Source organism: Melanotaenia boesemani, chromosome 24, assembly GCF_017639745.1.
Source record: "Melanotaenia boesemani isolate fMelBoe1 chromosome 24, fMelBoe1.pri, whole genome shotgun sequence".
NCBI classification, from domain to species: Eukaryota; Metazoa; Chordata; class Actinopteri; order Atheriniformes; family Melanotaeniidae; genus Melanotaenia; species Melanotaenia boesemani.
Window position 1 is genome coordinate 3560653 of NC_055705.1, and position 27998 is coordinate 3588650.

A 27998-nucleotide genomic window follows, 5' to 3' on the forward strand; every position below is an offset into this window, starting at 1 on the left:
CGTGCAGGATCGGGATGATTGACAGGTCGCCATCTTTCCTGTTAGTGGTGAGATAAAAGGAAAACGGCGTCATGGCCTCAGGAAGAAGTTACCGTAGCGGTTCAGAAAAACTGAGGAAGAGAGACAGTCAGAGGTGGGACACTGGCGCGTGATGTGGAGAGAGAGAGAGAGAGAGAGAGAGAGATTGTAATTAGTACTGCTAGCTAGCTCAGCTAGCCTCGGCTAAATGCTAGTTAGCTATGGCGCAGGAGGGGGGCCAAAATTAAGACTATCGCGCACCCAGCGGCGGCTATATCCTTGTAGCAGGAGGCTACATCCAATCCGAAGCCACCTACTGATCTGCTTACTGATAGGCCCGCACTAGTGACTGAGCGGCCGGAGCTGACAAATGAGAAGGCGACTACTCACTTTACTTAGGCGGTAATTTTTGTGTCGAGCTCGGCAACTCATTGGATAATCTGTTGTCCGCGATGTGCGTTAGCATTGGAGAGGCTAACGACTAGCATGCCTAGGCTGGTCATCCACTGGATTGTATACTCCCTTTGCTATCCATTAGCACGGATATGCTGGCGTTAGCATTGGAGAAGCTAACGACTAGCATGCCTAGGCTGGTCATCCACTGGATTGTATACTCCCTTTGCTATCCATTAGCACGGATATGCTGGCGTTAGCATTGGAGAGGCTAACGACTAGCATGCCTAGGCTGGTCATCCACTGGATTGGACACATCCTCAAGCGATTGTGCAGTAGATACTAATAAAATAATTACGATCACCGACTTTTCAAGCCCCTTCAACAGAAGGCATGTGTGACTACCTGGTAAAAGAAAACAAATAAATAAATTTTAAAAAGTGTCTTTCTTTAGCTTTAGTGTTTATTGTACTTTAGCAGAAAAGCCAGAGCTAAGTGGGGGGGCGGGGGGCTTTCAGTTTCAGGCAGGGTAGTTGAATAATATTTATTTGCAGCTCTACATTTTATTTAAGACTTCAGTAATAATAAGGGTGATGTCCACATATTTAGTTAACATACACTACAGGTTTATTTGCTGATTTTCTCATTTCCCTTTGGGGATCAATAAAGTACTTCCATTCAACATACTCCTTCTCCTAAACACTGCTGCTGTTAGTGAGGGTTAAGGATGTGAATATTTGTGCCAAGTGATAACATCATAGAAAAATGCAATATGGAGCAAGACTCGTTATACACTTTGTAAGCTGGACAAAGAGTATAAATAAGCTGCATTTTAACTGTGACTAGGTGTCGCTGTACAACACAGTGAGTCTGTTAAAAACTTCTCCGCCCCCAACAGCCGCAGTTTGTAGATGTTTTACCTAATTTACGGTACTGGAGTAATAATAAGAAACCTTTACTAGTCTCTCAGTGGGGTAATTACTTTGCTGCAGCAGGCAGAAGCACACAGGTGATTTTAAGAGAGACCACACACACACACACACACACACACATAAAACGTGCAGAATCTGGTCTGACAGGGTGAGTATGTACAGTAGATAAATATGTACATAAACATGTATATAAATGTGTAAACATTTTCCATGTGGTCATTGTAAAATCTGACAGCAGCAGGGAGGAAAGGCCTGTGGTATCTCTCATTTGCACAGCGAGCATGGATCAGTCTGTCACTGAAGCTGGACAGTCAGTCAGTGGAGGTCAGTTTTGACAGGACCCTTTGTCACCTACGTCCTCCACTGAGTCCCGAGAACAGCCCTGGACAGAGCTGGACTTCCTGAGGACTTGATCACCACCTTATTTATAACTGACTTTTATCTGAAGAACTCAGAACTAAAAATTATTTACCACAAATAACATTCCACTATAAAGAAGACCCAAGACACTGTGACAGGACAAGGACTCCACTACATGTCCTGCTCTACATTTTCCATTGAGCCTTCCGCAGTGGGCTTGGCACAGCTCGGTAAAGACTGGTCACTGCAGGTAACAGCTTCCATCCGGTCAAAACCACCAACTATTAAAAGTATTATGACACTGCATTTCATTTCAAAGTATATTAATCTAAAATTTAATCATTTGTGACTACCTACCCCTATAACACATAACATTCAGATTATTTTAGAAATTCACCCATTCAGCAATATGCAGTCTTCACTAAGGGCTGGTTGTGTAAACCAAAAGGCATGAAAACAGCAATATACATGCAGTGCCACAACTATACACAAGATTGAAAGACACCAAAGACAATCTGTAAAAAGAATTTTATTTAAGGAATACATTAACTCTGCTCTGCATTAGTAACAAAAAAGTGCTTAAGTAGTGGGCAGGAGATACTTTCTCTACTGGAGCCAAACAGTTACTTTTAAGGGTAGGCTGTCAAAATACAGATGCTAACAGTGCACAAACATATGACATGAACTTTTAAATTCAGCATCACTAAAACCCAGAACAATGGAGCAACAGCCCAACACCACTATGGTAGTCCGAACCCTGCACTTGCACAAATACCAAAAACCATGTGGTTTTTGAATTCATGATATGTTTTGTGAACTGTGGGAAGGTACAGCTGGTTTGTGCATGTGTTTGCTTTTGGGTAGCTGGACAGCTTCCCACTGTCCTCAGCATCATGAAGAAAGCAAAGAGTTGGACTGGGCCTCAGATCAAGTGGAGGGAAGGATTTCAGGCCAGTGGAAAAAAACAGGATCTTCTCCAGCGACACATCGGAATCCTCATCTGCAAAATAAAGACAATATAAAAAAACATGTTGGAGAGAGGAGTGGAGGCATTAGTCACATTGAAAATGCATATTCCTATCAACTGTAGGATCCTCTTGCACCTATGTTAGGGTGGCATGATAAATTTACATATTTAAGTAATCAACTTACAAAAAAGGCTTAAAACATGTTCACCTGATTAGTTTTGTTGGGCCTCTTTCCAAGTTGTATTGCTTTGAAAGCAGTGTTATTTTTGGCAGGCATCTCAGTTTTAGTCTTAGTTTTAGTCTTCAGGGCTAAAATTCTTAGTTTTAGTCACATTTTAGTCATGTCTAAGTTTGATATTTTCAGTCAATGAAAACTCAAAAAAAGTATTAGTGTTTTAACAAATGAATTTAGGTTAATAATACGTATTAAAAGTGGAATCAAGGTTGACAGGTTATAACAAGTATTGCAGTTCATGAAACAAGTTAACCTTATTGCTTTTACATAATAACCAGATCCTTTACCAGACTGAAAGCTTTAGCTGAGGTTTTCCCATCAACAGGGATGCAATGCTGCCGTGCTGCTTAACTGCTGTTGGGCAGAAACCTTTTATTTCTATATTTCAGCTTTTTTTCATGAATTCATGCCCTACTTCAAACAAAAATGTCACACAAGAAAATAGCAGATCTACAAGTTCAACATACAGCAACACATTGTGAGCTTGTTGTTTGGTTATTTTTATCAATAATGACAAAATTAAAAGGAATGTTTTAAACTTAGAAGGTTTCCAACCAACAGCAAATACTTTCTGATCTACTTAGGGTGATGCATTGCACAAATAAAGTTCTAACTGTGGAATCAATTACTCCTAAAAAGCAAAGAGCAACAACATCCTACTTTGGTAACTGTGGCTTTATTTCTGAGAACTTTCTGAAGTGCAATACTCCACCATGAACACACACATGCCTGAAATATGAGCAATGGATGAGGAACAAATGCTTGACTTGACCTGGTCTGCCAGTGAAATTATGATGGATTATCGTTAAAATATGTCCATGTATCGTTTCATCGCTTCCACCAAACCCCTTCGTCGACGCTGCCGTCATGAGTCATCTATGAATGAATAAACTGCTTGTCTGTGTTCGCACTGCACGTCAGGTGGTGGGCATGTCCAAGGTGCAGATTGCGCTCACAACAGGCAGAAATGTCGTGCATTTTAATGTCAGACAATCAGCCCTTGAACATTTTCTTCTAGTCAATGAAATCTCAAACATCTCGTCAACAAAGGTTCGTCAACTAAATAAATTCGTCATAGTCATCTATGACAAAAACAACACTGGAAAGAAATGTTCCAGTTTAACCAAAGATTTAACCACCTTTGCATTTATAATGTATTGTTCCCATACCTTCTGCTTCAAAGATGAAGTTCTCCCACAGACAGAGGATCAAGTTCTCAGTGGAACGTTTGTTAGAACCAGGGGAGTTTAGCACTGGTTTGAATGCTTCTTTGATCTGTTCTGCTGTGATTGGGTTGTCCTGATGACACATGACATGCAAGAAGGACTCCTTGTTTTCCAACATTGCAGAGTAAACACCCAGGGTCTTCAGGCCGTCTTTGAACCTTGTATGATAGAATGAAATTAATTACTGATTTCTTAAATTACATCCACGTTTGAAAAGAAAACAAATAAAAGAAAGAAAAAGAAAAACTCTAGATGTATGTTGTACACCCACTTCTAACTGTCAACTGAAATTAAATTGTGATTTGAAAGTCAAATAGCATTGCTCCAACCAGAGATTCTTGTTATCCCTTGAAATAGCAAATCAAGAAGTCAAAAAATCTAACACTCTTTGAAACATAATAAAAATTTGTGTCATATTTCAGATACTACAAAGAAGGTGATCACATCAGTTTAACATTCTGATAAGCATTTAAAGTGTCACTTCTAAATGTTCCAAGGAGCCCAGGATTTTCACTCCTTAACTTTTCGCAATATGTCTTGAGTATAAACAAAAACAGCAGTGATGCCCCACTGCAGCTTATTATATGATTGTGTCAAGTGTCCTCTATAGCACCAACAAAGTGCTGTGATGCAACCGTCATCTCATAAAACAGACCATGGACGGTGGTCATGTTCATTAATATTTGCACTAATATTTCGCACTTTTTTAACTGATAAATTAAAAAATGCTTTGATCAGTCATATTATGTCTTGATATCACAATATTTTTCTAAAATATCTCGATAATAATATAGACAATATTGATGTCTTTGGCCAAACAAGAATAACAGCCTCAGTAAAATTCTTTATATATATATCTATATATATATAGATATATATATACTTCCATGGAATTTAAAATCTATACTCACTCGCCCTTTATCTACCAGCATTTAGTAACAGCATTGATCTGTAGCTTAAACTGAAATACTCTGTACCTCCTCTGGATGATTTCTTTGGAAATTTGGAAAACCTGGAGATGAATTTTACTCAGATTAGTAAATATTTCCTTATGAACTTCTGAAATGTAGAGAGAAGGGCCAATATGCTGCACCAACTGTCCTGCTAGACATTTTCTTGCAGCAACACACCTGATCCTAACCCTAACCCAGTTTAACGTCATCATGGCAAAGTCAGCCGTTTATGGAAACTGTTCAGTAAATGTCTCATTCTTCTTCTAAACCGTGGAGTGGAGCCAATTTGATGAGTTAACATTGTTTTAGTACAAAAGTAGTAACAAGCTAACAAATGTGTTGCTGTGGCTTTCACGTTGTTAACGTAGATGCTAACATTAGCTTCATATTACAGTGACTAACCTCTCCAGGTGTATTTTAGGGTGGATGTGGTGGATCCAGCCATAGATGTTGTGGTTTGCTGGTCTTATACCGGTCCCTCATTATTAAGCCCTCATTATTAAGTTTTTAATACCCAAACGTTACAGCGATGCTGAAGCCACAGCTACATTCAAATGTGTTGTTTGTCAATGTTTTGACTGAGTGCGCGTGCATTGCGGACGCGTCTGTTTGTGTGACGTTAAGTTTAGAGAAATGGCAGCAGACAACACAGCCGGTAGACAGGAGATCAGGGAAGAGATTAGTCTCCTATTAGACCTCCAAAAATTGCTGGATTTGTTGCTACTCCTGCTTTAACAAAGAATCGCTATATGCGTTGCTATAAGAGTTTAAATATAGTAGCAGAGCCGCAAAGTTAGCAGCATTGGGGTGTATTGGCGACAGGTCTACTTCTAGTATTTGTCCGTAATCACCATCAGAAGCGGCAGAAGTGTGCTGTCTTTAGGAACATATTAATCACAGTTTGTTTTTTGTTCAAAGCCAAAATCAATATTCTATATATTGTACAACCACACTCTGCTCTTCCATGTTTCCTTGTCCACTTGCTTAGCTGAGCTCTACAGTGTGTGCAGAATTATTAGGCAAATGAGTATTTTGACCACATCATCCTCTTATATATATATATCCTATGCATGTTGTTCTACTCCAACCGGTACAGGCTTGAAAGCCTACTACCAATTAAGCATATCAGGTGATGTGCATCTCTGTAATGAGAAGGGGTGTGGTCTAATGACATCAACACCCTATATCAGGTGTGCATAATTATTAGGCAACGTCCATTCCTTTGGCAAAATGGGTCAGAAGAGAGATTTGACGGACTCTGAAAAGTCAAAAATAGTGAGATGTCTTGCAGAGGGATGCAGCACTCTTAAAATTGCCAAGCTTTTGAGGCGTGATCATCGAACAATCAAGCGTTTCATTCAAAATAGTCAACAGGGTCGCAAGAAGCGTGTTGAAAAAACAAGGCGCAAAATAACTGCCCATGAACTGAGGAAAATCAAGCGTGAAGCTGCCAAGATGCCATTGGCCACCAGTTTTGCCATATTTCAGAGCTGCAACTTCACTGGAGTGCCAAGAAGCACAAGGTGTGCAATACTCAGGGACATGGCCAAGGTAAGGAAGGCTGAAAAACGACCACCACTGAACAAGACACACAAGATAAAACGTCAAGACTGGGCCAAGAAAGATCACAAGACTGATTTTTCTAAGGTTTTATGGACTGATGAAATGAGAGTGAGTCTTGATGGGCCAGATGGATGGGCCCGTGGCTGGATCAGTACAGGGCAGAGAGCTCCACTCCGACTCAGACGCCAGCAAGGTGGAGGTGGGGTAATGGTATGGGCTGGTATCATCAAAGATGAGCTTGTGGGACCTTTTCGGGTTGAGGATGGAGTCAAGCTCAACTCCCAGTCCTACTGCCAGTTTCTGGCAGACACCTTCAAGCAGTGGTACAGGAAGAAGTCAGCATCGTTCAAGAAAAACATGATTTTCATGCAGGACAATGCTCCATCACACGCATCCAAGTACTCCACTGCGTGGCTGGCCAGAAAAGGTCTAAAAGAAGAAAAAATAATCACATGGCCTCCTTGTTCACCTGATCTTAACCCCATAGAGAACCTGTGGTCCCTCATCAAATGTGAGATCTACAGGGAGGGAAAACAGTACACCTCTCTGAACAGGGTCTGGGAGGCTGTGGTTGCTGCTGCACGCAATGTTGATCGTGAACAGATCAAGACACTGACAAAATCTATGGATGGCAGGCTTTTGAGTGTCCTCGCAAAGAAAGGTGGTTATATTGGTCACTGGTTTGTTTTTGTTTTGTTTTTGAATGCCAGAAATGTATATTTGTAAATTTTGAGTTGTTATATTGGTTTCCCTGGTGAAAATAAATAAGTGAAATGGGTATATATTTGGTTTTTGTTAAGTTGCCTAATAATTATGCACAGTAATAGTCACCTGCACACAGAAATATCCTCCTAAGATACTAAAACTAAAAAAGCCCCACTCCAACTTCCAAAAATATTCATCTTTGATATTTTTGAGTCTTTTGTGTTCATTGCGAACATAGTTGTTGCTCTATAATAAAATTAATCCTCAAAAATACAACTTGCCTAATAATTCTGCACAGCCTGTATAGAGCGACACTGAGCTGTGTTAAACATGTCATTGGCCTGGAAACGTGTGATCACGTGATATCATGATATTACATTTTCTACCGTGTCAAATACTATACTGGTATCACTGCGAACAATATGATATTGCCCCTGAATGCAGCAAAACAATCAACAAAACCGATAAGACTACCACATATCAGTTTTTTTCCAGCCAAAAATAGTCTAAACTTACTCTGGTCTTACATGTTATACTGTATTTGTAAAGAAACATTACAGGCAACCTACCAGTTTATTTACAAAAAGAAGTGCGATTATACTATTTAATGGAATTTAACCAGAACATATTGTAAAACACAATTCCCCACATGACATTATATGTATTATAGATAATATTTATGATGACATTTAAAGATGGGGTTGTGGGGTGTAAAGTTGTGGTAATTTCTACTCCTCAATAATTAATATATTTAAAAAAATCTGTACATCACACTGGTATAAAGTCAGGGGGAAAACACATGTGAAAAAAAACCTGATAAAACACCATAATAGAGGAAATACTATGGGATGGGAGCAAGGATACAGTTGCATGGGTGTACTATCAGTACCTCTCAAATGCTGACCGTGTTCTGCCAAAGATGTACCAGTGCGCAGTGTCCAGAGCCATCTGTTGAGCATTTTCAGGTGTTGCCATAATACATCGGGACCCTGCCATATCTATGATGTCTTCAAGGTCCTCAGGAACTTCACCAGACAAAACCTATAAAATATTGTGAAATTGTAACACAAGCAGTAAGGTATACACAGTATCTACACATGTGTATGTGTAAACTGACTCGCTGAAGGTTTTCTTTCAGTTTCAAATCTGGAACTTCATCAATGGTCACTGTTGTCTTTTCGGGTGATCCTGTGATTGCATGGAATAGAGTTCTGGAGAAGAACCGGGGCGCAGGTCCTCCATGCACAAGAGACATTGCTATCATCATTCCAGCGTAGAAGTAGTCATCTTTTTCCATAGCTGAAAGAGGGGGGGGCTTGTTAACTTATTATGCCTTATTACATCATATATTCACTTCATTAAGGGTTCATTCATCCCATTATCTCTTTTATTATATATTTATTCATTGATTGTTACTATATTACAGTTTTTACATTGTACATTTTTACTCATCATGCTTTTATTCACTTTTAAGGTTTATTGTCGTCATATACATGCTCTGTTAAAAGTTCACTATGAGGGTAAGATGACCTTTATCTGGTCCTTCCTCAGACCCTTAGTCACACTGGTTCTTGTGGAGACACAACTATGAAGTCACATCTATGAAACCCTAGATTTGAGTATGTCAGTATCATTGCTGTGTATGCATCTTACCGGAACTGGAGAAAGTCAATAATTTGCTGCTTTCTGGCCCCACGAAAAGGCCACTACCATGCAGGTAATCCAAAACAAGTGTGAAAAACTCCCGCTTTGGTCCTCCTGTGTCAACAGCTCCTTCTGCTACTCCAACATCATCCATGAATTTAACATTGATGCGCCAATGAGGATGAAAAGTCTTCCGGCTGAGGGCCAATCTGGCACCCATCCAAATATGAGATCTGCAAACACTAATGTAGGATGCAGGACTTCCATCACAGTAATCAATTGCCTTCTCCAGAGCAGTGAGAACATTTGCAATGTGTCTGCATGAAAAGATTGAAGCACAAATAGACCTGATTTATCAGAAGGCCAGTGCCACGTTCCGTTTTGTCTTGTACACAAATTTACTCAGTACATTATTGCAGAGGTATCCTCATAAACTCCACAAAACACTAAGTAGTAAATGCAGAAGATAATTATACAACTGAGATAAATGGATCAAAGCTCATATCTCACAACTTTTCCATCACAAATGTGTTCATACTTGCATGTTTTCAACAATACTGTTGCAGTACTGTCAGTACTGATTGAAACAGGATTTATAAAGCCTGCGTGTTAACTAGCAGTCGCTAGTGAAGAAATGTACTTACTTTCCATTAGACTCTGAAGTGGCCTGTTCCTCAGTTGCTGGCTCAGGAAAATGATGGGGTTGAGTCCTAATAACAATAATAATAAAAAAAGTATTAAAGATGTAGTACAATATGTAATATAACCCGTTCAACTCATTAAATCCAAAAGCCATTAGAAATCCAGTGTGACAATTTGCCCAAAAAGTGAGCATAGTTACTTTGGCTTAATTGCATTTAAATGTGTGCGCTGAACAGTCTGAATCAGCTGTGCCAGGGTCAAATTCATGCTCTCAGCTCTCCGACATTCAGCTATAGAAACATATAAGTCAAGAAAAAAAATCACTTACAAGAGAGACTCTTCTAGTGCAGCTTGAAGTGTAAAATCTTCACTTTCTTCTCCACTCGTCTCCTCTGCTACCTCCTCGGTCTCGATTTCATCTTCAGTTTCTTTCTCATCATCTTTGGTTAAGTCAATGTATGACCTAAAAGAAGTGAGCATTCAGTGAGGTCCGAACATGAAAAACTTTGAGATTATGAAAGTTTATCTAAAACTCCTCTTGTGCATTAACATTTTTACTCGTTTTTATAGCAACATTTTCGATGAAGAAATTATTAACGTATTTTTAAAAATGTGGATAATACATTCAATATTGCAAGTCTTAGAACGTTTCTATACACGTCAAGGCATAGGAGCATTTTTTCGATGAAAATGCATTTCTATTTGGACAATAAAAACCTATGTCACTATTTTTTCATTACAGTTTCAAAGGTCCACCACTGACATTAAGCCCTTTCAATTTTTAAAAGCCTTCTTTTATTGAAAAGAATCCTGACACACTGGGATAAACATACATACCTCTCACATTCATTGAAGTGATTCTCAAGTTTATAGAGGGGGAAATCCTGATTGCAGGATTTGCACTTCTCCAGCACAGTATCCTAAAGTACAAAAGATATTGGTATTATTTTTTTATACTTGTCTTGCTGCATGAAAAGGTTAACATCAATACTTTTAAAAATTTAGGTCACAAAATTTAAGCACAATAGTCAATAACATAATAGAACCAGCACTTCTTCATTTGTACTCTTAAATGAATGTATTTTTAAATAATGCCTTGGGTTGACTCTAATGAGCTCATGTTTTGGATGACAGAGATTGGCTTTGCAATCCAACCATAACACAATAAACTTGTAGAAATAAATTAAGCTAAAAGTCCATTAAAAAATGAAATTCCATGAGTTAAACCAATATCAAATTTACTAGATGTGTCTTACTGTCAGGGTTTTCCTAACATAAAATAAGACACAAGAACTCAGGATAAGTTTTCAGCACATCATGATGGGGAAGACCAGAGTCAGATAATAACTCAAGAGTGTCTGTCTGTCAACTCCAAAGTCTTCACCCCAGCTGAACCTTTTTATTTAGTGGATTGTGTAAATGAGCCAAACCAGATATGCGAACATACTTCAGAGAAGTGCAGCGTCAGTTGAAGTGACTGACACAACATAACTAGAAAAACAAAACATTCAGTAGTGCACCCTTATCTTGTATATCAGCACCAGATATGCGAATATACTTCAGAGAAGAAGTGCAGTTATCTTGTATATCTTGTACTCACCACATCCTGTCTTTCTACATTGTTATGTGGGTTGTGGGCCAGTTGTTAAAAACATCAAAGAGGAACTTTAAATGTGAAAAGGTTAAAAGTTTCTAACACTTACCAAATCGTTTGGTTTACACTCCTCAATGTCCACAAGCTTCCTTTGAAGTGGCACAATGTAGGCTAAGGCCTTGTTCAGGCCACTCTCCAACCTTAAATATCTGACACTGTATCCTGAGGAGGGCATTGCTATGTCAACCAATACTCTATTCCGTCCACAACACATCAGCTTAAAGCCCCCTGCATCAGCCAGCTGAGGGTATGCGTTGAAGAGACCTTCAACGAAATCTTTATGCGTCCCATTGTTATTTGGGAAGGTCACTTTTCTTCTTCCCAAGCCCATATTCTGGAGAGTGCAACGCTCCTCTAGAGATGGAGACATGTCTGACTCGGGATCAGAGAGGCAAAAAAAAGTCATGAGACCATGGTGTCTGATACTGTCTTTTTAAGCCATTTCTTTTGGATCCAATTTTTTGGGGATATGGCCTAAATAAGGCAGACATCCTGGACTGGATCATATCTTCTCTTGATTGTCCAGTGCAAATTTGAGGCGGAGCAGAAGCTATGTGAGGGCCAAGATGAGATGAGGTGCTTGGCTGGGAGTTCAGCATGCGAAGAGGATGATCATTTAAAGGGATTGTACTTATGTTCATTTCCTGTTTTGAGGTCACATGAGAGTCAGAGGACTTTTTCTCAAGTACTAAAGGAATGAGACACTCAACAGCATCCTGTATCAGATTTGCTGCTCTCCTGCTGGCTTCTTCAAAGCTGAAAACAGACATTAGACATAGAGTAACGTTATTACAGGTATAGACAATTTAACTTACATAAGCTATCTATACAACAACAACAACAATAATAATAATAATAATAATAATAATAACCTGTTTCACCCTCTTTGTACATAAACGAAAATTAGCGTAAAAATGAAATGAGGGACTAGAAAAGAGTTTCTCTGCAAGCTCAAAATGCACCATCTTCCTTACAAACTGGTGGAGTTCAAATTATGTTTCTTACATTAGAATGTCTGTTTTAACATGTGTATTTGCCATTAAAACGTGAGAATGCAAATCTCGCCAACCTCATTATCAGAACTTCTGTTTTTTTTTAAAGTCATATTTGACCACCCAAAACATATAATGACTAAATAATTTATATATCATTTCAATGGCACACTCAGCAGTTAAGTCACGTCACATTTTCAAACCGGGCTAGTTTTATGTAAATGACTGAAATGCTGGGGAAAAAAAAAAACAAAACAAAAAAAAACACTACAGATCTTAATGCAATCCCATTGTGTCGTTTTGTTTAAATAATAAAAGGATGTTATACGCATCACAAAATAACAATATCTACATCAATTGACACAAGAGTAGATTCCCCTTGCATTGATGGCTTGCAATTCCCGGCAGACATGTTGTTCTCGGTATAACACCAGTAGGTTAGCTCAGCTAACGACATGGAAAGTTTTCTAAACATCTCGTTAACGTTCGTTGATGGTTACAGGTGTTACCTTCAGGGAACCTTTGTTAAGAGGTTTCTCAGAAGCTTACCTTTGAATGTTAGCCATTTTGTGGTGACTGGAATAAGTAGAAGAATGCAGCGGGAGGAACAGGAAGGAGCTAAGAGAAATTAGCGGTAAAGCAGAGAATTCTCCTGACGGTTTTGAAGCACGCCTCGCTATGCGTCCGATTGGCTCGCTGCAAAAACGTTCAGTTCAAGTAACGAATCTCACGTCGATTTTCGTGGCGACCACGGTTCATATCCATCTGTCTGTCTATGCGGAGACCAGATTGTTGACTGTAACTTGCTGGAAAAGAGGAAGAAGGAAAAAAATCTATTGATAAAAGAAGGCATATTTAACTTTACTTTAATGGCGAAATTATACCTATATCCCAATAGTAAGAAATCCTTAAAAAAAATTCTGGATCCAGAAGTGATCCAGTTTAGCCTGCCTCCAAAATTTTATTACCTGTTCCTTATTCCCTTTCAGACATTTCCATTTAATCAAAATCTGCCCATAACTTTTTGAGTTGTGTTACTAACAGACATCATTATGTTCATTCTGTGCACGACAATACTTAATGTAATAAAACCTTGCATCCACTAGAGGTGAATGTGTATTTCCCTAATGTCTGAAATCCAAAGAAGACAAAACCTCTGGGTTACAATGTAGCAATCTTTATTTTTGATTTTTAAGACAGCAAACCATCCTTTATTCTGAAGTGAACATCACAATACTTCTCCCCAAATCATCCATAGCGACTGTGCGTGGCCATAAACAGGTGTATGGGCTTCTGCCACTTAAAACCTCACTGCACCACCACAGGGCAACACCACACTAATCTTTAACCCCTTCTGAGCACCACACACAGCATTACACTACCAGTAAAGTAAGTAATTAAGTAAATGTTTATTTATATAGCACCTTTCAAGATAAAATCACAAAGTGCTTAACAATAAGACAAAACACTAAATAACAGTAATACAGAGAGAATAAAAACAAATAAAACTAAGTAAAAGCAAGTTTAAAAAGATGTGTTTTTAGCTGCTTTTTAAAAGAGATCATGGAGTCCACAGATTTGAGGCCTAGAGGAAGGGAGTTCCAGAGGACAGGAGCCACTGCTGCAAAGGCTCTGTCCCCCTTAGTCCTCAGCCGTGTTGGTTTAACAACCAGCAGATCCTGATGACTCGATCTCAGGGACCTGCTGGGCACGTAGAGCTGTAGGAGATCCCTGATGTATTCGGGTGCCTGGTCATGTAGGGCTTGATATGTAAACACCAGAATTTTAAAATGCACCCTGTAATAGATGGGCAGCCAGTGCAGCTGGATTAGTAGTGGAGTGACATGGGTGAATTTAGGGGATTTAGTTATCAGCCTTGCAGCAGCGTTCTGAACCAACTGGAGACGGTCAAGCGATTTTTTGTTTAAACATGTAAAGAGGGAATTACAGTAATCCAGTCTGGATGAGATGAAGGCATGAACCATCATCTCCATCTCAGATGATGAAACAAGCCACCTGTCTTCCACTGCAAACCCACCTACACCTACACATATACCAATGCACTTGTGAGTTTCCTCCTTTGCCTATGAGCTCCGCCACCTAAAGGGCTGGCTTAGCCACAAATGAAAATATACAAAGAAATTAGACACACCAAAAAAAAAAAAAAAAAAAAAAAAAAAAAAACTCAGACCCCAGGGGAGGGTCTTGCAACCTAAGCTAAGTGTTTACGCTTTGGTGCTGGCTGGCTCCACAATTTAGTATGTGGGGGCCTGCTTGTCCGGAGCCAAGAGGATCTTCACAAGCTTCATTAGAAACTTCTCCACGGCTGTAAAGCAGATTCCTGCACTCCTAGAATTCCCACTATCTGCCACTCTACTCTGCCTGCACAGAAACCAATCCCTACTGCCCTTGGCTATCTTCACCGCCGGCAGCCCTAAGCAGCATGCGAATGGCACAACCTCCCATGCATGAGTGCGCCTCTAACCTGACTGGGCTGTAACCCTGTCACTTCCACCAAGCGCCGCTATCCAGGCTCTCACACCACTACCATTGTTCCCCTCCCCAAAAAGACCCCCCCCCCCCAGCTGCCTGAATGACTACAGGCCAGTAGCACTCACTCCAATCATTATGAAGTGCTTCAAGAGAATGGTGCTGACCCACATTCAGAGCTGCCTACCAGACACACTGGACCCCCTGCAGTATGCCTACAGGTCCAACAGGTCCACCTCAGACCTTATGGCTGCAGCCCTGCAGTTCTCCCCCTCACACCTGGAGAATAAAGACTCCTACATCAGGTTGCTCTCTGGTGACTTAGTGTGATAACGACAACCTCAACCACGGACAAGAACAAGGAGATGATAGTGGACATGAGGAAGGAGAGGAACCCTCATCAGCCACTGCTTATCCGCGGGCTGGAAGTGGAGAGAGTGAGTAGCTTCAAATATCTGGGGTCCACATCAGCGAGGACTTCACCTGTACACTCAACACCATACAGCTGGTGAAGAGAGCTCAGCAGCAGCTGTACTTCCTGAGGAGGCTGAGGAAGTTCAGCATGTCACCAAAGATCCTCAGAAACTTCTACAACTGCATGGTTGAGTTGCATCACCGTGTGGTACGGCAGCTCTACCGTCATGGACCACAAACGCCTGTAGAGAGCAGTGAAGCAAAAGTGTGCAAGATCACCAGGACTCTGCGGCACCATTTGCAGAGCATCTACTAGCACAGAATCCACAGGAGAGTTGCCTCCATCATCAAAGACCCCACCCACCCCCAGCATGGACTGTTCACTCTCCTCCCCACAGGCAGGAGATACAAGAGTCTGAAATGCAGGACAACCAGACTTTTTTTCCCTCTGCATGTTTTCCTTACTGGTGAAATGACGGTAAACACCTGCTCACCTCTTCCTCTTACCACCTCCTCTCTCACAAACATTTCAGCCCAGTGCAATCACTCAGCTCCTCAGGTGTAATCACTGCTCTCCTCTCTCACTCTCCTCACTCCTTCATCACCCACCCACTACAATAATACACACAAAAAAAAGAAAATTTACAGAAGCAGAAGAATAAATGCAGAATAAGTTTTGGCTATGCTCCAACTAATGAATGAGAAAAACTCAGATGGGGGAGAAATGGTCAGCTCCTCTTACTACAATTGGACCAACTTGAACATGGCTGCACCGAATGCAGGGGTCCTCTAATTGCTGAATCGATGCCAGAAAGACTCGGTTGAGTTGTCCCCTTAAATAATTGTTAAAAATTTGTTAAAAATTATTAATATATTGATAACAAATGTAAAAATTATTTCATTTATGGTAGCTGGTTGAATGATGTTGAGATATTAAGTATAAACGGAGTAACTTCTGGAGCCACAAGGTGGCAGTAAGCAAATATGACTAATGGCAGCTTCTGATAAACACTAAAGACGAAGAAGAAGAAGAAGAAGAAGAAAAAGAAGAAGAAAAAGAAGAAGAAGAAGCTTTAAAAAAACCGCCAAAAAGCAGTAGACGGATTGTGGAAACGTGATGAGGTTAGTTGTATTGTATTTGTTTTACATACAAATCATTATTGTTATTGTTTTTTTTTCCATTTCGCCAGAACTTCTTTTTAACGTTGTTGTTGCTATCTTCTCATGTTTTGTGTTAAACATGTATTTTACGGCACAGTGTATTTGCAAACTAGCATTGTATTTCTGTTGTTTCGTGGCTTGACTTTGCAAGACGTTGCTTTTTTCGTAGTTCACACCAAGTGCTATGATGGTAACTTCACATGTTAGCTACATTGGCCAGTCACATTTTTAGTTAATAATTTTTTGCTGTTTGTTGTTTGTTTATTTTTTAATTTAATGTGAAAATGTGTGCTGTATCAGTAGTTTAGGAAGTTATTTAAGAATAACCACAAATATTGTTGGCCTCATAGCATATATTTGCCAAAGTTATTTTTAGGCTAAATTATGAGATTTGGTTAACTGTACACTCCTGATCGACTGTGCAGTATTGCCTATAAAACCTTCAAATATGACTTTAGCAATTATTCTATTAAAATAATTAAATGTAACTTTCACAAATTTCATCTGCCACCGTATTTACTTGATTTACAATCGATTTCAAGGTCTACAGTCTATTCGTCTTGTGTTTGGCTGGTTGGCGCGAAATACTTCATGATATGAAATAGACATGTTAGTGGCTCATGAACTGCTGCTGTTTGTTTTTCTTCCCCATATGCCCACTAACCTTGCCTTCTGTGGTGTTTGTGTAGTGTAAATTAATTCTGCTAAATGAAAGCTAATGCAGTGGTGATGTAAAAGCTTTTACATCACCACTTTTACATTAAATTGGGTTATTGTACCTAGGGATTTTTCTCTTTTAAGCAAATTTTTTCTTAAGCAAAGTTAATCAATTAATGTAATTGAGTATGCAATAGATCAGCTTTGTATGTGACTGTCAATTAAATAGAAGGTATTCACAGATGTCTGATTTATTAGTCATGTAATTAAGGCTTTGCAATGCTTTATATCAAACATATATATGGGTGTGTGTGGGGGTGTGTATGCTGTGATAGCAGTTAACATAATAACTTCCTTTGTTGACAGTCAATACGATATTTCTACGGCTGCAACGCGGGTAACAGGGGTGCTGAACTCTATCAGCCAAAGGCTTTCTCAGCAGCATTCCACAGAAGAGGCAGATTGTGCTTACTACCAGCTGGAGTGCATAATGAGGCTTCTAGCAAGATACTCAGACCAATTTGAGAATGTTGACCAGGCTTTACAGAAACTGGAGGAAGCATGTCACCTTTTGGAAAGTGGATCCCCAACATCAGTTACTGGTTTCCAAGTCCCTACTGTAAGGATGGGTAACAGAGGTCGGCCAGCTTTCCACATAACAAGAGAGCAATTGGAGTATTTGCTTCATTTTGACTTTACAATTCCAGACATTGCACGTCTGTTGTGTGTCAGTGTAAGGACAATAAAGAGAAGACTTGCAGAACACAGCCTATCTGTGCAACAAGCTTTCAGCGACATCACAAATGCAGACTTGCAAGATATTATCACTGCATATCTCAATACCAATACAAACTCTGGATACAGAATGGTGAATGGGTATCTGAGAAGCATAGGTATCAGGTAAGGTTGGATGTGTGAACTAAGCAACGTAATTAAATTTAAATTTCTTGACGTTACACATTTTCATTTATTTGGTTTCAATATGGTCTGTACAGTGGTGTGGATGTTAGTGATATCATTTTACAGCTAGAAGGGTCCTGGTTTAAACTTTAGTGAGAGTCTTTCTGTGTGGAGTTGGCATGTTCTGCCTGTGCACGAGTTCTAGTATGCTTGCTTTCAACTGCATAAATAAAAAAAATCATTTGCATGCGTGTTTCCAAATTCTCTCTGGGAGTCAGTGGTAAGTCCTGTGATGTGCTGTCTACCCTACCACCCATAAATTACCTCTGTTTGTAAGTGTAAACTGTAAGTGGTTTAGGTTGTTGAATATTTGGCATGTATTTGGAAAGCTGAGATTCTTGGATTCAGTTGACGCAAACATTGTAAAATATGGTGACTACAGTGTATGGATGGGCATTTTAAGAGATTTTTTAAATTCGACTGAGCAAGTCAATTAAAATCTATTAGTTGTGACATCATCAATGCATGCCTTCTACTCACGAGAATTTAATATTTTGTGGACTAGTGGCATTTATTGTAAAACTGTGCTAAATATGTTAAAATGTAATTCATGACTGCCTTCCTCTTTTTCAGAAAATGCAGTATTTTTCTGGTTACAAGTACATCTGTGTTACATTCTGAATAATTGTGGTGTTTTTTTTTTCTTAAGAGTCTCTGAATCTAGGCTGCGAGAGACCATGCAAGCTGTTGACCCCTTTGGGAACCTCCTTCGTGGTCTGTGCTTGAACCCTATTCAGCGGCGGTCATATTCTGTCCCTGCCCCGCTGTCATTGTGGCACATGGATGGGTATCACAAACTTATTCGGTAATTAACTTTCTAAAACATTTGACCTACACTACCGCTCAAACATTTGCGATCACTTTTCCATTAAATCCAATGGAAAAGTGTTTGCAAATGTTTGAGCGGTAGTGTATTCTAAATTATCCATACCTAAGTGATAGTGTTCTCTTTTTTTTTTTTTTTTTTTTTTTTTTTTTTTTTTATTAGTATTGGTTCTACTTGTTTTTGGGGTTTGTTCCAGGTGGAGAATTGTTATTCATGGGTGCATAGATGGTTACAGCAGAAAGATAATGTACCTCCATGCTTCTAACAACAACAAGGCTTCAACAGTTCACCAGGCCTTTATGGGAGCTGTCCAGCAGTTTGGTTTGCCACACTGTGTCCGCAGTGACAAGGGTGGTGAAAATGTCACAGTGGCCAGATTTATGCTTGAACATCCGCTCCGTGGACCAGGTATCTATATTACACTTACTGTTCCCCACAGAACTTCAGTCACTGAATTCTTGACTTAGTAATTAACTAGCAAACAATGTTATGATAAATACATAATTTTGTTGGGAAGTCTGCAAAGCTGCATTTGGTAGATTATTTGCATCCATTATCTTGGAATAACAAACAGTGTGATAGCTGAAGATATTTCAGCAATGTTGCCATCACTTTCTTGATTTTAAAAACTTTGAGAGCCTATTTGTAGTGCTTTGCCTGTTTTAAGATATAAGTAAAACACCCAAGATGCATTCCTAAAAGGGCAAGTGAGAAAATCTTAGTAGGTTGTTTTAGTTTTTAGTTTGACAAAAATTGTTTTTTTAAGTCAAAAAAGCTGTCAAGTTCAACAGTATTTAATATTTTATAAAAGTTTGTTTTTAGGTTTACCGCTGAAATTAAACCTGATGTAATCACTGCATGTCCATGAAGTCCTATATAAATCCAAGAGAGCTTCACAATCTTTTATCTGCCATTATATGTCAGCCATTACAGACTGATACAGATGGAGCGTCAAACCCCGATTATCAAGATAAATTAAACTGTCTTTTTTCTAGCTATTTTCAGGATTACCCAGATCATGAAAATCTTGTGAAGCAATAAATTAGCTGATGTATAAGAGGCTGTGTGTGTTTTGTTTTTAAATAACATTTCTTTTATTTTTAGAGAGCAGATGTTTCATCACAGGCCGGAGTGTTCATAATCAGCGGATAGAAAGGCTTTGGCGTGATCTGTGGCAGTCAGTAGCATGCAACTATCATGCAGTCTTTCAGTACCTAGAAACTACAAGTGCCCTGGATCCTGACAACAACATCCACCTGTTGTGCCTGCACTATGTAATGATGCCCAGAATCAATGCCCACCTCAATGTCTTCAGGAGCACTTGGGACAGACACCGCATTTCCTCTGCTGGAAACCGTTCTCCTGACCAGCTGTGGATCTCTGGGCAGTTGACAAGTGAAGTGGAACCATCTCAACCAGTATGATCAACTTGTTATTTCTATAGGTTTTAGCTAGTGATACTTTGCCTTTACATGTTAAATGTGCTCTTTTGTTGTGATTCTGTGGATGATACATGTACTGTTTGTCCACACAGGTGAGCCTTGGTGAATGGGAGGTTGAGTCGGAGCGATCTTTACCTGCCTCTGATCCCACTGCTGTACCAGAACACCAAGTCCCACAAGCACATTATGTTAACAGAATATTAATGGACAGTATAAACCCCTTGGCAGTCAGCTCTTCTTTTGGGGCAGACATGTACATGGAAGCACTAAGACTAGCTGGGTTTTAGATAATCCTATTTCTGTGAGCCTGTCTTTGCCCTGGTTCTGCGTCTAACTAGATGGAAAGATGTAGCTTTTTCCATAATTTGGTCTGAAGCCCAGCCTCACTCCTTGCTTTCTTTATGTGACGCTGAGGACAAAGATGAGCTGTAAAGCTAAACAGAAGTAAATGTGCACAGCTCCAGCTGTATCTCTCCACAATTTACAGAATATATCCCAAATTCTGAAGATGCATAGCCTGCTGTAAGTTAACTGTTTGGCTCCAGTAGAGAAGGTATCTCCTGCCCACTACTTAAGCACTTTTTTGTTACTAATGCAGAGCAGAGTTAATGTATTCCTTAAATAAAATTCTTTTTACAGATTGTCTTTGGTGTCTTTCAATCTTGTGTATAGTTGTGGCACTGCATGTATATTGCTGTTTTCATGCCTTTTGGTTTACACAACCAGCCCTTAGTGAAGACTGCATATTGCTGAATGGGTGAATTTCTAAAATAATCTGAATGTTATGTGTTATAGGGGTAGGTAGTCACAAATGATTAAATTTTAGATTAATATACTTTGAAATGAAATGCAGTGTCATAATACTTTTAATAGTTGGTGGTTTTGACCGGATGGAAGCTGTTACCTGCAGTGACCAGTCTTTACCGAGCTGTGCCAAGCCCACTGCGGAAGGCTCAATGGAAAATGTAGAGCAGGACATGTAGTGGAGTCCTTGTCCTGTCACAGTGTCTTGGGTCTTCTTTATAGTGGAATGTTATTTGTGGTAAATAATTTTTAGTTCTGAGTTCTTCAGATAAAAGTCAGTTATAAATAAGGTGGTGATCAAGTCCTCAGGAAGTCCAGCTCTGTCCAGGGCTGTTCTCGGGACTCAGTGGAGGACGTAGGTGACAAAGGGTCCTGTCAAAACTGACCTCCACTGACTGACTGTCCAGCTTCAGTGACAGACTGATCCATGCTCGCTGTGCAAATGAGAGATACCACAGGCCTTTCCTCCCTGCTGCTGTCAGATTTTACAATGACCACATGGAAAATGTTTACACATTTATATACATGTTTATGTACATATTTATCTACTGTACATACTCACCCTGTCAGACCAGATTCTGCACGTTTTATGTGTGTGTGTGTGTGTGTGTGTGTGGTCTCTCTTAAAATCACCTGTGTGCTTCTGCCTGCTGCAGCAAAGTAATTACCCCACTGAGAGACTAGTAAAGGTTTCTTATTATTACTCCAGTACCGTAAATTAGGTAAAACATCTACAAACTGCGGCTGTTGGGGGCGGAGAAGTTTTTAACAGACTCACTGTGTTGTACAGCGACACCTAGTCACAGTTAAAATGCAGCTTATTTATACTCTTTGTCCAGCTTACAAAGTGTATAACGAGTCTTGCTCCATATTGCATTTTTCTATGATGTTATCACTTGGCACAAATATTCACATCCTTAACCCTCACTAACAGCAGCAGTGTTTAGGAGAAGGAGTATGTTGAATGGAAGTACTTTATTGATCCCCAAAGGGAAATGAGAAAATCAGCAAATAAACCTGTAGTGTATGTTAACTAAATATGTGGACATCACCCTTATTATTACTGAAGTCTTAAATAAAATGTAGAGCTGCAAATAAATATTATTCAACTACCCTGCCTGAAACTGAAAGCCCCCCGCCCCCCCACTTAGCTCTGGCTTTTCTGCTAAAGTACAATAAACACTAAAGCTAAAGAAAGACACTTTTTAAAATTTATTTATTTGTTTTCTTTTACCAGGTAGTCACACATGCCTTCTGTTGAAGGGGCTTGAAAAGTCGGTGATCGTAATTATTTTATTAGTATCTACTGCACAATCGCTTGAGGATGTGTCCAATCCAGTGGATGACCAGCCTAGGCATGCTAGTCGTTAGCCTCTCCAATGCTAACGCCAGCATATCCGTGCTAATGGATAGCAAAGGGAGTATACAATCCAGTGGATGACCAGCCTAGGCATGCTAGTCGTTAGCTTCTCCAATGCTAACGCCAGCATATCCGTGCTAATGGATAGCAAAGGGAGTATACAATCCAGTGGATGACCAGCCTAGGCATGCTAGTCGTTAGCCTCTCCAATGCTAACGCACATCGCGGACAACAGATTATCCAATGAGTTGCCGAGCTCGACACAAAAATTACCGCCTAAGTAAAGTGAGTAGTCGCCTTCTCATTTGTCAGCTCCGGCCGCTCAGTCACTAGTGCGGGCCTATCAGTAAGCAGATCAGTAGGTGGCTTCGGATTGGATGTAGCCTCCTGCTACAAGGATATAGCCTCCGCTGGGTGCGCGATAGTCTTAATTTTGGCCCCCCTCCTGCGCCATAGTTAGCTAGCTAGGAGTTTAACTCATGAATCAGTTTTAGTGTTTCATTTATTAAAGTTGGTTAAATTAAAATGAACATTTCATACGTGAATGGACTGACTGACACTTAGATTACTTTAGGATTACTGATGATTCATTTATTAAGTTTACTGTGGCTTTTATAGGCCTGTGAGTAGAAGTGTGTGATGCTTTCTAAACAGCAGTTATTTATTAAATAACTAATAAATATTGGGCCTGTTATTGATTATTTTGGACCATTGTGACAGTGGATTATTGACCTGAGTGGATGATGGATCAGGGTAGATTATCACTAACTGCTGAGTTAGTTTCAGTCTCTTTGTAACATTTATTAGAAAATTAATTGTAACGATAAAGTTTTCTTATTTGAACAACACGGCCTCAATTCCTGCAGCTGAGATCAGTTTTTGATGTAGTACTTTGTTTTATTCAGAACAACCACAATAACACAACCTAAAGTCAGAGTGATGGAAACTTTGTATATTATATACACATGTATGTAATTAATTCATCTCAATTAATCACATTTTAATCGCATAACAAATGTAAAAAATGTTATTTTTGTTTATAAATATCATTATGATGTGATGTTATTTATGAGATTTTGACCAGCTTTATGTTAAATATTATTAAATTGTCTTAAATATTAAAGCCTGTCATCATGAAAGATTTTATCTGAAGAAAAAGTCTCACAAATTTAAATGAATCCTGAAATGAAATGAAACTCGGACGCGTCCACTTAAAAGTCTCTTGATGCAGCTGCATAAACAACCCGCTGCTGGTCCTCTTCATTCAGTCTCTGCCAGAGTCCGTTAATTTCAGGGCCTGAAATTCATTTTTCATAATGGGGGGGCTCCACCCTTACATGCATCATATAGGAGGGATTTGTTCTCTTTGGGGGGTCTTACCAGTGAGTTTTACTGCAGGTCTCCTACTCGTACCTCAGATTAACGTGCAGATTTCATTGCAGTCTCTCTTTTCTTAGTCATCATCTCAGATAACTTCAGATAAGTTCAGATGATTTAAGGAGTTCCTTAACTGAGTTTTACCAGCTGATGCCACCACAAGAAGGATTGGGGCAGACCACCTTAACCTTCCACAGCTTATAGAGCATCCAGACGAGTAGTGGATGGGTGAAAAGATGGTCTGGTGAAGGCTCCTGGTGGTAGAGACTCGGCTGAGGTGGGTAGTACCACAGCTTCAGGTTGTCCTGGAGCTCCAGTTTTCCCTTTACCCCCGATCTTAAACAAGGCTTCTGATAACCACCCATGGTCTTCAGGTGGAAGCCCTCTGCCCACAAACAGGACAGCTGAGTGAGGGGTGACCCCGATGGGGTTACAGGGTGGATAGATGGGGGTAACAGGTTGGGTGGAGGAGGTGCTGCCTCTGGGGTTTTGAAGCCCTGGGCCCTTCATTCTGGCCACCCTGGATGGCTGGTGTCTGGCGGGGTCGGCAGCTGCCGATCTTGGCCCACCGGGACCTGGACCCTGTGACCCCGGGGGGCTCTGGCTGGGGCTTTGCTCTGCCGCCCTTGGGGTGGGTCCAGGGTAGTCTTTGTGGTGGGGTGGCTTGGGTTCCTGCTCCAGGATTACCAACGATCACCCCGATCTCTAGGCCGCCCTAGTTTGCCTCTAGTCTCCGTGGAGACGTGATCGCGTTTGCAGGATCACACTCATCTCTGATCGCTCCTCATTCCTCATCCTCTTCATGCTGACAGTCACTGAGTTGTCCAGTGTGTTTATACACTAAGAAATACTTTTGTTTAGGATTATTTTATTATTATTTATGTGTGTGTCTTTGGTACTTTGGTTGTTGATGTGATACATCTTGTTGCTGTCTGGGTTATTTTTTTAGGAGCTCCTGATGATTGTCAGCTTAGTTTACTTGTAAAAGCTGTAAGAACTTCTTTGTTGTGTTTCTGTACAGGTGTAGCAGCAGAAGGAAGGCTCCTTCTTCGCCTCTGGTTCCTGCAACAAGAGGGGGACACTCTCCTCCACCTTTAACTCCAGGGCCTGTCTTTGGGTGGATCCTGCTGGACTATCCAGCTCCTGTGGTCGCGGCCTCCTGGCTGCCCTCCAGAGAGCTGTTTCCTGTCTGCGCCGCCTCCCAGCCTGACTAAACTAAATATTTTAATATGTAGGTGTTGACAAACATGCAGTTATTGTGGTATTTATTTATCAATTTTACTGGTAATTTAAGTTTGATTGACTAAGTATTCTATGAAAATGTTACCACCACTTCCTTTCTCCTCAGCGGAGCTGCTTTCAAAGTGATTTTCCAAACACATGAAGTTTCTGGACAAAGTATCAGACCGGTATCAGATCGGTATCAGACCGGTATCAGATCGGTATCAGACTGGTATCAGACTGGTATCAGACCGGTATCAGACCGGTATCAGACCGGTATCAGACCGGTATCAGATCGGTATCGCTGATACTGGCTTGTATTTTACTTGGTATCGGATCAGAAAGAAAGCGAGTGGCATCGTACATCACTACTCCAGTACTCCTGCTGGCAGCACGCGGTGTGACGGAAACCTACGAGCCTGCGTGCTCTAGTCTGGAGCTGCTCTTAAAGGGCCAGCGTCACTAAAATACCCCACACAGTTATCACAATACCAGCTTTACAAGCAGAACGAATGTGAACAGGTAAACAGTTTAAAACATAATAAGCTCCGTTTCACAATGACAGATGTTTAATATTAGTTCTCTTGGCTACAGATAAATATATTTAGTTCAGTAAACGGCCTCTCATTACACAGTTCTTACCTTTCAGTTTACCAAACCAAGACTTGGTGGTTCACATGTTGCAGCTGCAGAGCCGAATGTCGCCATGGCCAGGAAAGTGTCTCAGGTAAACTGCAATCACACGTCAGCTGTTTAAAAGTGGGTTGTTAATACAAGTTACTTAGACTCTGTTTTACAGAAACAAGTCATGGAAGGTGGAGATTACTGGTTCTCCGGTCAGCACTGCATCTCAGTGAGTGATGACCTTTTCAGCCAGAGCATCTGTAGTTCTACACTTCATTGTCTGTCCAGCATTAAAGTCTTTTCCTACAGATTTAAACATCCGATGATAAAACTTTGTTCAGGCTCTAGACCCCCAAACTCCCTTGGTGTTCCTCCGTTTGATCGGGAGAGGATGGAGCACATCTGGCGGGTCCAGAAGAAGCATGTGAAGAGCATCCAAGATCCACCAGGTGTTGCTCTCTGCACTAAAACTGGGAGCTGACCAAGGGAGGTGTGTGTCTGCCGGTGTTTAGGTGAACCAGAGGCTCAACTTCCTTGGAGTCTTTTCATCTGCAGCTAAACCGCTTCATAGCAGGTTTGTGTTGAGAGAACTGAAACCAGAACGTGTGTGTTATTGTTGACGTGTGGGTGTGTGTGTGATGTGGTTCATGTGTTGTGTACGCCAATAATGTTTCAGTTTGATATTTCATGTTACGTTTCAATGTACTTCTAGGGAGCAGTGCCAACAGCCTGAATGTTCAGGTTTACCTGTTGGAAGGGCTACACAGGTGGAACCAGGACCAGGTGTTGCTGCCATGGCAACTGAGAAGTCTCCTTTGTGCTGCTACTCCGGTGATTTGCTGCATTCTGTCAACCAAACCTACAAGAAGCTGTTTGGCAGAAAGGTGGCGCCAGAGTTCTGTCCGTCCTCATGTTACACAGGTCAGAATTACATCCGTGTTACCAGGACAAAGGAAAAGCATGAGGCTGCATCTCTCTGAAAACTCTTGTGTTTTACTGTTTACCTGTGAAACTGTGTTGCTTAGTGAAAACAACATTTAGCCTTTTGTTACTGTGTATGTATTTCATGATTCTTCCAGCCGACTGGTTTTTACTCATTCCAGTCTGCATGGTGTTTATTTATTCGGTCTTGTCTCAGGCGAACTCGTAGGAGTTCAGTATCTGTTCCAGCAGACTGGTCAGGAGCTGCAGGACATGAACCCTGACTCAGAGGAGACCGCCCGGTTGGTTGAGGAGCACGATGTGGTGCTTGATGAGGAAGATGAGGGCTTTTCTGACCTCACAGACGAGCCACAGTGCTGGATATGGAGGTTCAACCTGCTCCCAGCACCTCCTCCACGCTGGCCTCTGGCATATCTGAGGCTGGAGATTCCTCACATGAAACTGTGTCAGTAACAGTTATTTGCTGCTGTTTTCTACATACTGTATGTTCACGCATGTTATTGAAACTAAAGGTTTTAAACAGTAATTTTCTGTTTTCTGCTTCATAACATTGGCAGGCTGTTGATGAGCAGAATGTGGCTGGATACCAGCATGTGGAGGAGAAAGATCCTAAACAGAATTTAGGGAACTTGCTCGTCAATAATTGTAAATAGTTCTGATTGTTTGAGTGTTTATTGTAAATATTGGTCTAGTTTGGTATAGTTTAATTATTGTTTAACAGTGTTTATTGAAAAACATGTTTGTCGTTGTTCTTAATGACAGTGAACATTAAACAGTGAGTGTGAAATGATTATTGTGGTGATTATGATGAAAGGATGTAAATTACTGGTAAGAAAGAACCACATTGTGACATTAAACTAAATGAAATCTTGTTTTTCTCTGATGAGGAATAATCTAGTGAATATATTCATATAAAATAATAATATTTAAATAAACTTTTCCTCCACCCAACCTCCCATCTCTCCTGGGTAGGCTGGGTGGTGTTTCATCTCCAGCTCGGGTCCTCTACCAGAGTCCTGGGAGCTTGAGGGTCCTACCAGTATCTTAGCTCTTAGCTGCTCTTCTGGATGGAGATGTCTGATGGTTCTCCAGGCTTCTGGTGGAGCTTCTTCTCCAGTGTGGAGGACACGGCCTCCAGTGATCCCATGACCACTGTTACTACTGGTGCCTTCACCTTCCAGGCTTTCTCCAGCTCTATCTTGGGTTCTTGGTATTTCTCCAGTTCCTCGTGTTTCTTTGTCCTGATATTTACCTGGGGTCCTGCCTGGTGTGGTAGATCTGGGTCTCGATTGTCCTGGTACTCAAGTCTTGCTCCTGTGCTGCCATGATTAGTGCCTCTGTGCTGTCCTTCAGTCCAGCCCTCTCTAGCCGTTGGTTGGACTTGTTCCACCACGTCGGCTGTCTGTCGGTGGTACATCCCATGCAGGGGTGTTGT

At 40.6% G+C, this 27998-nt stretch overlaps 1 protein-coding gene and 1 long non-coding RNA gene across 4 annotated transcripts; one reads left to right on the plus strand and one right to left on the minus strand.

Moving 5' to 3' along the window:
* On the plus strand, window positions 1–27354 carry LOC121635327. 3 transcript variants are annotated; one of them, XR_006009395.1, is made up of 8 exons: window positions 1–133; window positions 24798–25007; window positions 25125–25519; window positions 25647–25724; window positions 25797–25850; window positions 25963–26195; window positions 26334–26542; window positions 26760–27354. It is a non-coding gene; the product is annotated as an uncharacterized LOC121635327 (long non-coding RNA). The 3 variants fall into 3 exon arrangements; XR_006009396.1 differs by lacking the exon at window positions 1–133 and adding an exon at window positions 24007–24053; XR_006009394.1 differs by lacking the exons at window positions 1–133; window positions 24798–25007; window positions 25125–25519 and having other exon boundaries at window positions 25528–25724.
* On the minus strand, window positions 2254–11484 carry LOC121635283 (G2/M phase-specific E3 ubiquitin-protein ligase-like). Its single transcript, XM_041978417.1, has 9 exons — window positions 11343–11484; window positions 10477–10559; window positions 9968–10102; window positions 9642–9707; window positions 9007–9314; window positions 8471–8652; window positions 8243–8394; window positions 4076–4290; window positions 2254–2703 (listed from the first exon to the last, which is right to left on the minus strand). The coding sequence occupies exons 1-9, from the start codon at window positions 11466–11468 to the stop codon at window positions 2444–2446; spliced, it is 1527 nt and encodes a 508-aa protein (XP_041834351.1). The 5' UTR covers window positions 11469–11484; the 3' UTR covers window positions 2254–2443.
* Window positions 27355–27998: the final 644 nt, after the last annotated feature.

Excerpts from the sequence above, each read along its gene's own strand:
- LOC121635283 (XM_041978417.1), bottom strand. The coding sequence starts at position 11,468 with ATGCCCTCCTCAGGATACAGTGTCAGATATTTAAGGTTGGAGAGTGGC. Across the intron at positions 10,560-11,342 it reads AGTGTAAACCAAACGATTTG|GATACTGTGCTGGAGAAGTG; the intron begins GTAAGTGTTAGA and ends TTTGTACTTTAG. Across the intron at positions 8,653-9,006 it reads ATTGACTTTCTCCAGTTCCG|CTATGGAAAAAGATGACTAC; the intron begins GTAAGATGCATA and ends CCCCTCTTTCAG.